The sequence below is a fragment of the Xyrauchen texanus genome, chromosome 10 (assembly GCF_025860055.1).
Source record: "Xyrauchen texanus isolate HMW12.3.18 chromosome 10, RBS_HiC_50CHRs, whole genome shotgun sequence".
Classification (NCBI taxonomy): domain Eukaryota; kingdom Metazoa; phylum Chordata; class Actinopteri; order Cypriniformes; family Catostomidae; genus Xyrauchen; species Xyrauchen texanus.
Window position 1 is genome coordinate 22312623 of NC_068285.1, and position 14859 is coordinate 22327481.

Here is a 14859-nt window from a genome sequence, read left to right on the forward strand (position 1 = left end):
GAGCACAATTAGAAGCATTGTACTTTGCTGGCAGGAGAAATGTACTCCCTACACAAGCCGTCTGAAGTTAGGCTAAATAAATCGCACACATTCTATAAGGCTAAACGACATTTACAGGGGCCATAATCTAGATAATTCCAGTGATTTGCCCCAGTTGACTCTTGGGATTCACTTGTAGTTATGTCGGAAGATTCATGTGGCTATATCTCTCTCCTTTTTTTCGTACTTCAGTTTATTTTTCCCTGCTCTCACAGTAGAAGGCAATATTTCAAGCAACTAGATATTCTGAGTCCCAGATGTATAAATAAAGGTACTTGTCATTCATGTATTAGAAAAGAGACATTTATTGAAGGATCTAAATATTTTTGTCAGGCTAGTGTAGACATCCTGGTTTAAGATAGCCAGGGAAAGCTGGTCTTTTTGCTGCTGACGCAGAGGTATCTCAGGCCTATAAATCACTGGAAGGTTAATTAGTGTTAGAATCAGCATGTTTCTATTAATCACACCTCATCCTGACTTTCTGATTGGACAGATTGTGTCTCTCACTGTCTGAGCTACCATACTCACCTATCACAACCCTCTGCCTCCTTTTTGTCTGTATCCTGAGCTCTGAATTGGCTTGATTTTGAACCAGGACTAGGTTTTGGTGAGAAACAACCCAAATTCCCAAAGTCATTGTTCTGTGAAAATCTTGACATCCATTGCATGTTCATGAGCATTACAAGAGAAGCTCACTCACAACGACTCAACGCAAGTTCTCAGGTGAGGATGCATGCCACTGTGAAGATATTTTTTTCAGGGTTCATGTATACACAACATCGAGATTTTTGTATTTCAGATTATTTCAGAAGATTTGGAATATGATGCTTGAGTTTAATGGATTATTTTTATGATACTTTTGGGTCCTTTATTAAGGTTTAAAGTGAATCACTATCAACTGCCATTTTATTGAAAAGGCTGGTATATTCATTAAATCTTTTTGTGTTCTGCATTGAAAAGAAAGTCATAGGGGTTTGAAAGGACATGTGGATTACTAAATAATTTTAATTTTTGTGTGAAATACTCCTTTAAAAAATATTCTTAGGCACTTTCAGCTTTTGTCTTTTTTACATTCACCTCACTTCTCCATGCTGAACATGAATATCCATCATCCTCATTTTCCCTCTTTCTCTCTGCAGCCCTCTCATTTACTCACTTTGGCTCTCTCTTTTATGATTTCAGAGACGGCGGGGTTCGGGGGTCTTTTGCGCCAACTGTCTGACCACCAAGACCTCACTGTGGAGGAAGAATGCCAACGGCGGCTACGTGTGCAACGCGTGTGGCCTCTATCAGAAGCTGCACTCGGTAAGGGGGAACTAAGAAAACATCAGTGCAAGGAATGGCCAGAATGGCTCACCAGGCCACCCACAAATCAGAGAAATAGAGAGTTGAAATGAATGTAGAGGTGACAGTGTAGTAGCTCCAGTTTGACCACTTAATTTCCTTGCTGTCAGGCGAGGATGCATGGGTCCCACTTCCCACAGTCCTAACAAACACCTGACCTTAAAAACTGTGCCAGGCACAATGGCCACTCGCAAAGTGTAAAACCCTGTGATGCTGAGCCATTCTTAAAGGAGTAGTTCACCCAGAGCTGTACATTTTGTCACCATTTACTCATCCTCGTGTTGTTCTAAACCCATTAGCCTTTCTTCCTTAGAACATAAAATGATATATGAGGCAGAATATTAGCCTCGCTCACTATTCACTTTCATTGCATGGGAAAAAGATGCAATGGAAGTGAGCGGAGGCTAAAATTCTGCCAAACATTTCCTTTTGTGTTCCTTTGTAATGACATACGGGTAAATAATGACATAATTTTCATATTTCAGTTGAACTATCCATATCCCTTTAAACTAGCTTCACATGAGGGAATGGTAAAAATTATGATATAATGTTTTAAACAGGTTTCCCAAACACTACCCCCATCTGCCATTGGTTAAAAGACCCAAAAAGTCCCACCCAAAACTCACACCACTTGATGAGCTAGTGTTGATGTGTTGGTCTGGGGTGTGATTCCTGAACAACAACATAACTCATTGCTTAACCACCATGCATGATGCATCGTTGGAGAAATTAACTAGCTAGACACAACGGATTATCAAATCGTAGTAACTATGTCGCACATCCATTGTTTGAACCATGTTGGTTCAACAACATAGAGTTGTCGTTAATGGTGTAGTGGGTGGAGTAATAACTTCTTGAAAAATTTTATTATAATAGCTAATTTACATGCGACAGATGCTTTCTGCAAATCCCAGAATAAGTCTTTTTTTAATGCATGTAAACGTAATCAAAGTCTTGTCAAAATTAAAGATATATATATATATATATATATATATATATATAGAATAAAAATATATAGAATTCCCAGCGAAATGAAATAATGTCCACACAGCACTATGCTTCTAACCACAGGTAAAGAGCTGTAGTTCCAACCACACAACTGTTTAATGCTCTTTGCAAATTTTCGCTAGAACTACAGTTTTGTTGAACTATGTTTATAATGATGGAACTTACGAACATAGTTGGCTAACGATGCATTTGGTAAAGCACCCTTGGTTGAGAATCTTAAACAATTTCCAGGAATATCAGCCTACAAATGGCTTACTTATACAGTAGTCTATTAAACTGGCATAGGAGAATAATTGAATAATTTAAAATCGAATAATTTTTTTTTTCCTTTATCCATTCATCTGTAGCTATACCTATATTTTGTCTGCAATCTTGAGAGTTTTCAGCTATTTCCTGTAAAATGGTTTCTGGATAAACATTACAGATAAACCAAATTCGACAACATCTGAGCAACTAAACCTAAGAAACAAGCATTGTGCTTAGGCTTGGGCTAGTCTGTTGCTGGATTTAACATTGTTTTTTCATTCTAATATATGGAACTCCTTCAGAACTGGGTCAAGTCTGTGAGTTTCTTTTATTTCCTGTCTTGATATGCAATGTTGGAAGTGTTGCATTGGAGGCCCCAGGCTATCGGGACGAGTGCCTGGGTGGCACAGACTAGGATACAGGGGCCTGAATGAATCAGTGTGGTCAGCTGGGGAAAGGCAGTCAGGCACTGCAGCGCCTGGACCACAAGAAGCCCTTTCAGGGGCCATGCCACCTGGTGGTTTGAGCGGGCTTGAGCCATGCTAACTCGGTACAGCACAGCCACTCACATCTGTCCGTCTGTCTGCACCGCCTCATCAGAGAGGCTGCAATCAATGGCTGCTTCACAGCCGGGCCTGTGAAATACAGTATGCTCCATTTACTGCCCCACATTAAACACCGTATGGAGTAAATATGTTTCCTGGCCGTGGAAGTTTTTCTAACATTGACATTTATGTTGGAGTTCCATCAAGCATTGATGAAGCAGCTGTACCAACACTCCAATCATTCTTTGCTCTGGGGGTGTTTAGAGGCGTCGTTGGGTTGCCTGGGACAGATAAACAACAAAGAGTGTGGCCATGACTTTAAGGGAGATTCTTGACAGCTTTACCACCGAGATCACCCTGATCTTAAAAGGTGAAGATGAATTTGATGAGATTGGCACAGTGTAACCAGTCTGGTGGCTTCGGTTGTTTGTTAGCGGCACTTATCTGGGCCTAATCAGAACCATTGTCAATTAATGCTTATAAGCACACTCATTCATAGAGAGAACAGTGAGGTATTTATGGACATTTTGTTGATTGTTGCTCAGATGACTTAATTGATCGCACTTTTCTGGAAGATTTCTCTTCATTACAGGATTGAAAATGTTCACTTTAAAATCATCAGGTTACCGTTATAATTAATGCACAGTCATTGCTGTCGACAGATGTTTGATATGGCTAAAATACCAGCAGTCCATCAACTTCAATCATGTTAATTGTCAGGTATCTAAAACCCTCTCAATCATCAAGTAATGTTTCAATTAAATATTAGAATGGTTTTATCATTTTTTATCATTTGCAAATATACACATAACTATTTACAGTCTCTCATTTCCAGAAATATGGACCTATGATATTGATGTTCCTTCCATTATATAGAGATTTGTCCAATCAAATGTGCTCTAGAATAACGTCTCTCCCCTTAATAACATGTGTAACCAATTATCAAGTAGCAAATTATAGTTCATGGCTGTGATGTAACTAAAGCCTACTGGCTATTATTTTAAAAGGGACAATCCAATGCATACCACCTAAACTTGCAGTTTCAATAGGACTTACGCCAACACAGTAATGAAAACTGCGCTTGTCAAACAATTTGATGGTGTCTTTAAGGGAAGGGATTATTTATAATTAATTACTACAGTTTGCAAACCCATACCAAAGCCAAACATTAGTTTTTTATTTGAATGATTACATCCAGCACTGGAACACTGAACATTTTGATTTCCCTCAACTTTTCTAAAAAAAAAAAATTGCAAAACAAATATTAATCGCATAGGTCTGTATTTCATCAGTTATTGCTCAATACTCACCTTTGATTAAATAACTCTCATAACTTTGTGGTGAGATAATCTAATGCCCCTACATTAGCAGTGGACTGCATGACCAGTGTGGCATACACTTTTTTTATTTGTTGTGCTTTTCTTTGTTTTTTTTCCAAAAAGTAGCTTCTGCATTGGACCATCAGGTTGTGTATATCACACTCTTCTAAAAGCTAATAAACACGACCAGAGAAATCACAGCCCTTTGCCCTTCACGTCAGCCCCGCAGTCAGTTTCCAGTAGTACTTTTTATACTTTTGAATAAAAATTTTTATAAGCTGTACAGAAATCATTTCATAATACCACCTCATAAAACCACACTGTAGATGACCCTAAATGGAGGTCTGGGCCAAAGCACATTGCAATAATAAATGTCTCAGATTTTATCTTCTATTAATAGGGCTCGACATGCCTGTGCGTCATGTCCGACATAAAACTCGTGGCCGACTCTGTTTTTAACTTGAGATTCACCATTATGGAGCTTTAATGTGGGATGCAGACACAAGTGTACGTGGAGTATTCTTTAAAAAAAATTCTCTTAACTCCCGAACTCTGACCACCCCTTGAAACAAGAAAACCCAAAAGGTAGAAAAAATTGTGGTGAACTCTAGAATAGCAATGAGGGTTTGTTCACATTCAGTATTATAAAATATATATATATTTTCTCAGTTTCATACACCGTTCACACTTTAACTGTCCAAGCTAGATGAGATTATTTGAACAGAGATATATTTAACTTTGCTGAATATGTGAAAAAGAGTGAAGAGATGGTTGTTTGTGTATTTTGTCAGCAGTACCAAGAATTAAGTACTTTTGTCCATTACTTCCAGGAACCTCAGTTTTAGGATTTAATATATTTTTCATAGAGAGGAACAGTTGCCAAGCTATGATTGTATTGACTTAACGATCAGATATAAATTATTACAAAACAGGAGAACTTAAATTATTTTCTTTTTCTTTATTAATGTGCTACACAAGGGACACAAGAAGCAATGTGTGCACAAAATACAGAACTGCATAATATTCTGGGGTTTTTTTGTACCATAAAATGCAGAGATTAAATGCATGTATTTGATGCAACACCAATAAATGCACAAGGGCCACAAAACAAAAAAGAAACTTCCTCTCACTTTCAACTGCTTTTATTTTCAGCAAACTTAACATGCGTAAATATTTGTATGAACATAAAAAGATTCAACAACTAAGACAATAAACAGAAATGGATTAATGTGTCCCAAAAGTAACGTTCACTATCTGGTGTGGCCACAATCTGCATTAAGTACTTCAGCATTCTCCTCCTCATGGACTGCACAAGATTTGCCAGTTCTTGCTGTGAGATGTTACCCCACTCTTCCACCAAGGCACTTGCAAGTTCCCAGACATTTCTGGGGGGAATGGCCCTAGCACTCACCCTCCGATTCAACAGGTCCCAGACGTGCTCAGTGGGATTGAGATCTCGGCTCTTCGCTGGCCATGGCAGAACACTGACATACCTGTCTTGCAGGAATTCATGCACAGAATGAGCAGTGTGGCTGGTGGTATTGTCATGCTGGAGGGTCATGTCAGGATTAGCCTGCAGGAAGAGTACCACATGAGGGAGGAGGATGTCTTCCCTGTAACGCACAGCACTGAGATTGCCTGCAATGACAACAAGCTCAGTCCGATGATGCTGTGAAACACCGCCCCAGACCATGACGGAACCTCCAGATCCCTCGATCCCGCTCTGGCCTCGGTGTAACAGCCATTCTTCATTGATAAACGCAAGTCCGACCATCACCCCTGGTGAGACAAAACCACGTCTCTTCAGTGAAGAGCACCTGTCTGGTCCAGTGAAGGTGGGTTTGTGCCCATAGGCAAAATTGTTGCCGGTGATGTCTGGTAAGGACTTGCCTTACAACAGGCCTACAATCCCTCAGTCCAGCCTCTCTCAGCCTACTGTGGACAGTCTGAGCACTGATGGAGGGATTGTGCATTCCTAGTGTAACTCAAGCAGTTGTTGTTGCCATCCTGTACCTGTCCTGCAGGTGTGATATTCGGATGTACCAATCATGTGCAGGTATTGTTACACGTGGTCTGCCACTGCGAGGACGATCAGCTGTCCTTCCTGTCTCCCAGTATGGACATTGCAATTTATTGTCCTGGCCACATCTGCAGTCCTCATGCCTCCATGCAGCGTGCCTAAGGCAAGTTCACTCAGTTTAGCAGGGACCCAGGGGATGTTTCTCTTTGGTGTTTTTCAGTCGTTAGAAAGGTCTCTTTAGTGTCCTAAGTTTTTATAACTGTGGCCTTAATTGCCTACCGTCTGTAAGCTGTTAGTGTCTTAACAACCGTTCCACAGGTGCATATTCATTAATTGTTTATGGTTCATTGAACAAGCATGGAACACATTTTTTAAACCCTTTTCCTTAAAGCTCTGTAAAGTTATTTGGATTTTTACATAATTGTCTTTAAAAGAGAGTGTCCTCAAAAAGGGACATTTCTTTTGTTGCTGAGTTTAGTTTATTTTGTTGTAATTTACTCTGCACCATGTCATCTGTACAGAGTATGACTTTTTATATTCTGTGAAATATTCTTCAACTTTTTTTGGAGCTTGGCAGTATAAATCACTATTCACTTTTCTTGTATGGACAATAGAAGCTCAGACATTCGTCCTCAGGTATCATTTTTTGATTCACGGAAGAATTCAAAAACTATTGAATTGAAATGACATAGGGGTGAGTAAATTTAACCTAAAATATGTCTTGTCAGTTGTTTTTGTTGTGGTGGAGAGGTGTAGATATAATCACAGGTTGTGAAAAGTGAATATTTGATTGCCTCTGTTTTGATTGAACACCTAAAACAGAAATGGTAAATGTCAGGTACTCATATCTGAGATAAGCCAGTTGATAAATCAAGAGTAAAATGGAATCAGAGTAGAGGAAAGAATCAAACTCTGTGTAGTGTGTAGAGAGGGCCTGACATGGTCTAGCAGTAGAGGGCACTCTTTCTATTTGTCAGACTGTCATCCCCTTTCTCTTTCAGACAGACAGTCTGACAAGTTCCAAAAAATGAGATCTTTCATTCTAACACCATCCATCACAGAGCATTAACTGAACTTATGCAGCACAGTTAGATTTGTTTTAGATTTAACTCTGTCACCAAGTGGCCCAACATTCCTCAAAATATGCATCTCCTATTTCTTCCATTTGAACATATGGTACAGAGCCAAAGCTTAGGTTGAGGCAGCTTTGTTGGAGCCACATTTTTGCATAAATAAAAGGAGAAAATTCACAGGGTACAGGAGAATGATATGTTCCTTCGCTGTCGTACTGAACACTCCTAAAGCTTCTTTTATTCAGTGTGCACCTCTTTGAGAAGGATTGCGTTCCTAACACAGGGAACATGATGGTGGATCTGGGTGCTACAAAAAAATGGCGAAGTTGGTTGTAGGGTGCCATCCACAGATCTGTAGAAATTGTGGGAGGTTGGAGGGGGCAACATGGCTTCGCCCTCTTCTTCTGCCAATTATCTCCGGCTCCGGATGAGTTGTGGGTGATCTCTGCAGTGAGTAAGTGAGGACATGGAAGAATCTCTCTGGCTGTAAAGCAGAGAACGAGATGAGTTCTCTGCGTCACCTTCCTAAAAAAATCTCTTGTGCCACTGCCTACCAGAGGCACTGTGGAATCTGAGTTCAGAAAAATAGATTATTGATGAGTCAAGATAAATCAGTAATGATCGAAAAAACTATTGTTCCATTCTTTCCCTTCTGTTGCATGAAAACAGAAGTTTCCATTTTAGCATGGACATAAATGATGAGAAATGAGAAGGAAAATACAGTTTCCTCAGGCTTATTCTCGGAAAGTAGCACAGTTGATAACAGTTTCACCCTTTGATTTCTGTCTCATTTCGGGAATTAATCCAAAAACTTTACAACACTAATACAGCATTTTCAAATGTATCCATTTGGGAGAGCATTTTCGAAAAGCTCAGTTTCCGTTGGACAAAACGATCTCAATGTGGATGGAAGGCCAAAACATAGAGAAAAAGATACAGTTTCAAATTTATCCAAATTAAAGTGCAAGTTGTCTTAGTCTGTTACCAATACACTTCCATTGTATGGAAAAGAGATGCAATGAAAGTGAGTGGTGACTGATCTCCTTATGTACAGTATTCCAGAATGTTAAACCATGTTTAATTTTCATGTTTTTCAATGTATGTAAAGATAATATATAAATATAATATATATATATATATATATATATATATATATATATATATATATATATATATATATATATATATATTAGGGCTGTCGATTTAACATGTTAATTCAGTGCTGAAAATATATATATATACAAAAATAAGGAATAGATAAGGAAGATAAGGAAGATTCCTGAGAAATGCAAGCTTGTAGTACCACCTGTTTACTCCAGAGGGGAGTAAGTTAAATTTCAGCTGCATGAGCAACGTGCAGTTTATACAGTGAAGAAAATACTTCAGTATGCAGAACAACACAGACATGCGTTATGTTCTTGCATTCAAAACACTTGAAGGAGCGCAAATCCGAACTAAGGGATCTCAAGATGTGTTTAAAGATTGAGTATTAAACTATATTTAACTTGACACAGTGACCTAAACATTTTATGTTTATGACACAACGCACCCGAGACGCTACACAAGCATGTCTGACGTAGGTGTAAATTGACTGGGTCCTTAAACAAGCCCTCATAATAAATCTCCAACTGATTGACAAATTCACTTGTTAAATGGATTGCTGAGAACTGTGTGCCAATGATTGATTTATGATCAATAATATGGTAGTAAACAATACATTGTATTCTAAAGCTGCTTTTTGTATTGTCTTATCAATGATTAACTCTTCTGCCACAAGAATGTAATGCATTGTAATTATCTGAATATTTTTTATGATATATATATATATATATATATATATATATATATATATATATATATATATATATATATATATATATATATATATATATATTTTTAAATATTTAAAGATAACAATGTATAATTATATATTGATATAGATATGTATAATCATTATATATTTAAATATTGTTATATGATGGGCTTTCTCAGCAAATATTTGTATTTGTATTAATTAATCGGGACACCATGTAATCAATTCTATTAAAAATTTTAATTGATTGACAGCCCTAATATATATATATATATATATATATATATATATATATATATATATATATATATATATATATATATATATATATATATATATATTATTATTATTATTATTATTATTATTATTTTATGTATTTTACAGCTACACAAGAGTACAATCCATTGAACAGACTGGACGTTTGTTCCCCACAGCCTTATTTTAATTTGAGGCAAATTAAATACAGTATGCTGTCTACCCTGACTAAGGTTTAGAAACTCCTAAAAATCACTGACTTGAAGGGACTGAGAGTGTACTCTACTAGTTAACACTTGTAAAATCATTGAACTTCTTGGAATTTTAGCTAGACTACAGAGTCCAATTACAACAAAGCAGTAATTAATAGCCTTTTGATGGCAGATTACTATGATAACCAGCCTAATTACAGGAGTGTGTCCTCAGACTCCCAGAAGGGATAACTCATTTCACAAAAATCACAATATTAGATAAAATACCTTTTTAAGAGGCATTAAAAATAGATGCAAGCCCAGTTTGCTTATACATACTTCTGTATTTATTTTGGGTTTTTTAAACATTTGGAGGTTGTTTAAAAGCTTTCTCAAATCAATATTACATTTTCAACATAGGTTCTCTGACTGCTGTCTTGTGTTTTTGGGCCTCATCTCAGTATTCAATAAAAATGGGAGGTTTATATTTAATACTAAATACTCCATATGGCCAAAAGTCTTGTATGAGGACACCTGAACACCATTGCCATTTGTGTTTGTTGAACTTAACATTTGTGGTTTATCAAATTTTCACACTGAATCTGAGCATAGTTGAGCCAAACCCATCTGTCACAAGACAGATCATAGTCTAAGAGATCCAATTTTCTGTAGGTCATAACTCAATTTTGACAAAATGTGGAGTTACTACATTTTGCCCATGCTCTACAAATGTGTCTTTACTGGAATAGCCAAGTCCTTTACTTAAAAGGGGGTTTCCACATACGTTTGACTTTGTAATGAATATGTGAAGATTATTATAAGGAATGCAAATACATGGTTATTTCAACATAGCACTGAAGAATCATTTGAATGTCTCTTTTTCAGACCCCCAGACCGCTGAACATTATCAAGCAAAACAATGGAGAGCAGATAATCCGTCGGCGGACACGTAAGCGCCTAAACCCTGACCCAGTTCCGTCTGAGCAGGTGGGGTCCAAGCAGCAGCGTGTCAACAGCGAGGAACGCCTTAATGGCAGCCCTTTGGAGAGGAGAACTGAAGAATCTGGATCTGATGGGTGTTTATCACGGGCTGAGTCCCAAGTCCAGCTGGGTAAATTTGAGACTTATGGTCCCTCAGGGCCCAAAAATCACCCGAGCCCCCGCTCCACCCATGCCTTCCTTGTCAACCAGACACTGGAGATCCACAAGCGTATGCCTCCACTACACATGCACAAGAGCCCTGCAGATGGAGGAGCCGAAGCTAACGGGCTTGCTGCAGGATCCCAGAGCGGGGATGGTAAGGGGAGCTCAGAACGGGGCAGCCCTATCGAGAAGTACATGCGTCCATCAAAGCAGGCCAGCTACTCTCCTCCCGGGAGCCCCATTGAAAAGTATCAGTACCCATTCTTCAGCCTACCCTTCCTCCACAATGACCTACAAAGTGAAACAGACTGGTTGCGCTTCTGGACTAAGTACAAGATGTCTGTGCCAAGCAACCCGGGCCACTACTTGGGCCAAGTGGCTGGCCTACCCAATTCGTGCCAAAGCTTTGTGCCTTACCCCACCATCAGCTTACCACCTCATTTACAACCTCCACCAACCTCTGGACCTGAGAGCGATACCCCACTCGACCTGGCCATCAAGCATTCCAAACCTAGTCCGATGCCAAACGGGGCCCTTGTTGCCAAGGAAAAGGTCACTGCCGAGAAACCGGTGTCACCTGATTTAGAAAGGGAGACAGAGATGGATCGGCCCTTGGATAGCGAAGAGGACAGTTCTGCTTTGCAAGTCCCCAAACCGGAGAGTGTTGATCAGGCCACACAAGATGATCTGTCCAGCAAGTGTGCCCATTGTGGAATTGTTTTCTTGGACGAGGTCCTGTACGCCCTGCACATGAGTTGCCATGGTGATGGTGGGCCATTCCAGTGCAGTATCTGCCTGCATGCTTGTGCTGATAAGTACGATTTCACAACCCACATCCAGCGAGGCCTCCACCGGGCAGCCCCTGAGGCAAATGCCAACCCCTCTAACCAATGAGCTTTATGGTCTAGTTTACCTGCAGTCCTAGCACAATTAGAGCAGTAAGGAACTCAATGGGATACTCTGCAGTCTAAAACAATATTCAAATAAATGCATTGAACTTTTTGCTCAAAATGTGCCAAGAACGATCATGGTGCCTAAGCAACCAATGTAAGAAACTTCAGTCAGCATAGCCTTTTTGTGGGAGCTCATAAAAACACACAAACTATTATCTATTTCCACTTGTAATGAACAGGAACTGCTTTTGAAGAAATCGGTACAAGTAGCTACTCAATTAAGATATATTTTCTTTAATCAAGATATGTAATTTTGACAAGGCAGTTCAGCAAGCAAGGTACATCTACTCAAATGTAATTATTGCTTTTTTATTGTTGCTGTGTGTTTTCACAGATTTTGGGGAAATTTATCTTACCTTGTTCTGATAAAAAAAAAATGAGGATGTTTCTGCATATGTGGCATGGTGTAGGAAAATGTGGAAGTCGCCTGTCACTATGGCAACAGCATAACTGACTGGCGTCCCCAAACAAACATCCAGCATCCTCAGGGAATGTGTGTGGCTGAAATAGACAACATTAGTTTAGTCTTACTGTTTTTAGTTAACATTATACTAAATATCTTATGTTTTACTATTTGTTTTTGGAAGAGATAGTGTTAGGTAACTCAAGTCACAGAATTCCATGAAAACTTTTAAGCTGCTGCCTTAGTTGCTGTGATGCAATTCTTGTTACTCTAGAAATTTGGGAAGGAATTAAAATGCTATTTTTTTCTAGGTTGTTAATAGTAAAATCATATTATCTATCAGTGCCTGATATATTGTACAAAGTATTTTCTACATGAAATGTTGATATGCAACATTGAACCTGCATCTGATTAAGGGCCCTGAGCTTGGCTCTGAAAAACGTTTACATTTGCAAATGTAGCAAACAACGTAATGAAGCAACACCTGTTATTTTGACTTAACTTTTTTCCACGAAAACAGTAAGACAATTTAATTTCTTTTCCTCCAAAGGTGGAACATTTAACAAAAGTATGTTTTTTTTTCTCTCTGTCGTCCTTGGCCACAAAAGGGCATTATTCATTCCAAGCATCGTCCATTACTGTTGCCTCTCCTTACCATGTACATGGGCTTTGTAGATGATATAACTTGTTGTATTGAACTGAAGTCTTCCTGTATTTTTCTCCTGATCTGATTCAACAGAAGCTGTTTAGGCTGTGCTTTTTTTTGGTATTTTTGGAGAGCAAAGGGCTCTAAATAATAACACTTAGCAAGTCTAAATTCATTCCATTTCCCCTGTTATTCTCAGATTAGTTTTCAGTGGATTTACCAACAAAAATGGAATTGAAAGTACATTTGAATTTTTAACTGTTTGGTTTAAAGATTGTGTACTGTTCGTAAAACTCAATTGCTGGTGTTTCTGGTACCTTTCAATGGCAGTTGTCTCAAAGAGACATAACATTGTTATTTTTAGTATTGTTTCACCTGGCTATACTTTGGTTTGTGCTCCTTTTGCAATTTGTATTATGTTGAGTGGACAACTGTCTACCTGCACAACTGAAAAACATGTCTTCAGTAATAATGAGGTCGAAATAATCTCTAATCCCAAACAGAAACCTAATATATTGCAAAGCTGTTAATGCATCTTTACAGCTTTCCATTCTACTTTAATGGAAAATAAGCTTTAAATCATTTGACGATCCCATAACAAATGTCTTCTTTTTTTGTTTTGTCCTCTTATCTTTGCTTCTACACACTTGCTCCTTTTCATGGCCATAGGTTGAGAGAGTTGAGTCTGACGTGATACAGACATTATTTATATGAAATGGTGGAAAAGGGAGAAAGGTTCAAGCTCCAAATGTATAATTTGCTCTTTCTGTATTTCTCAGAAACTAGCCTTACAACGCTGCTTAACTGATAATGCCTCTTGAAAAATGACTGATATCATTTATAAACCATCGCTTTTCGCCTGACCATTTATACAGTTGGGTATTAGATAACATAAACAATTCTGTATGTTTCATTTTTATATTTTTCTCTAAATGGCAATTCTTTCACTTTAATTTGAAAATATGTTAATGCTTGCACTTCAGTTACTCGTTTATTGTAAAAGAAGAAAGATGAAATGTGTTATCAGCATGCTAAGTACAGGTACTGCATTATAATAAATGAAAGAGATCTTGCCTATTTTTTGAAGGTCTTGTGCAAGGCTTTAACAATATTGAAAAACAAGGAGTATTTGATGAAGCCTGGAAGCTGGTATGGCCAAGGTCAATGCGAAGGGCATAAATATGTAAATGTTTTAACCATTATTCTTAGAATGTTATTGTTTTTAAACTTGCTGCATTAAAAGTGCATATATGATGATTTAGGATTTATTTTTTCTTTCTGAACCTTAACATTTTGTTTTTATTTTTGTGTGGTAGGTTTTTACATGCAAAAAGATTAAAAAAGATGGCAAACATGTCTGTTACATCTAAACTTGAATAATAATGATGACGATGATAATAATAATTAATAAAATAAAACATTTTAGCAATTTGCTGTGTGCGCTTTCACTTATTGTCTCATCAGAATGCATATGTCTTTAAACATGGATTCAATATATTTTTTAGCATTAAACTTTAAATGAATTTAAATATCTTAAAATTATCTTAAATATCTTAAATGCATGTTTTATTTAATCCATACAAAATCATAAATATTATTATTGTTTTTTTTTTTAGCATTAATACTTTTTTTTTCTCACTTTTTTCCCCAATTTGGACTACCCAATTCCCAATGCACTGTAAATCCTCGTGGTGGCATAGATTTACCCTCAATCCAGGACGAAGGATGAATCTCAGTTAACCACGCATTTTATTATGTGGCTTGTTGATCACGTTACCATGGAAACATGCACGTGTGGAGGCTTCACGCTGTTCTCCGTGGCATCCATGCACAAATCACCACGTGTCCCACCGATTATAGC

At 37.9% G+C, this 14859-nt stretch overlaps 1 protein-coding gene across 2 annotated transcripts in view; it reads left to right on the plus strand.

Annotated features, from left to right (window-relative positions):
• Positions 1 to 14396, plus strand: part of trps1 (trichorhinophalangeal syndrome I) — a 168476-nt gene extending 154080 nt beyond the window's left edge. For both annotated transcript variants that reach the window (XM_052136537.1, XM_052136538.1), the window contains 2 exons: positions 1222 to 1344; positions 10739 to 14396. In XM_052136537.1, coding sequence (XP_051992497.1) covers positions 1222 to 1344; positions 10739 to 11890 — 1275 coding nt within the window. In that variant the 3' untranslated portion in view covers positions 11891 to 14396. The remainder of the gene's footprint in view (positions 1 to 1221; positions 1345 to 10738) is intronic.
• The last annotated feature ends 463 nt before the right edge of the window (positions 14397 to 14859 follow it).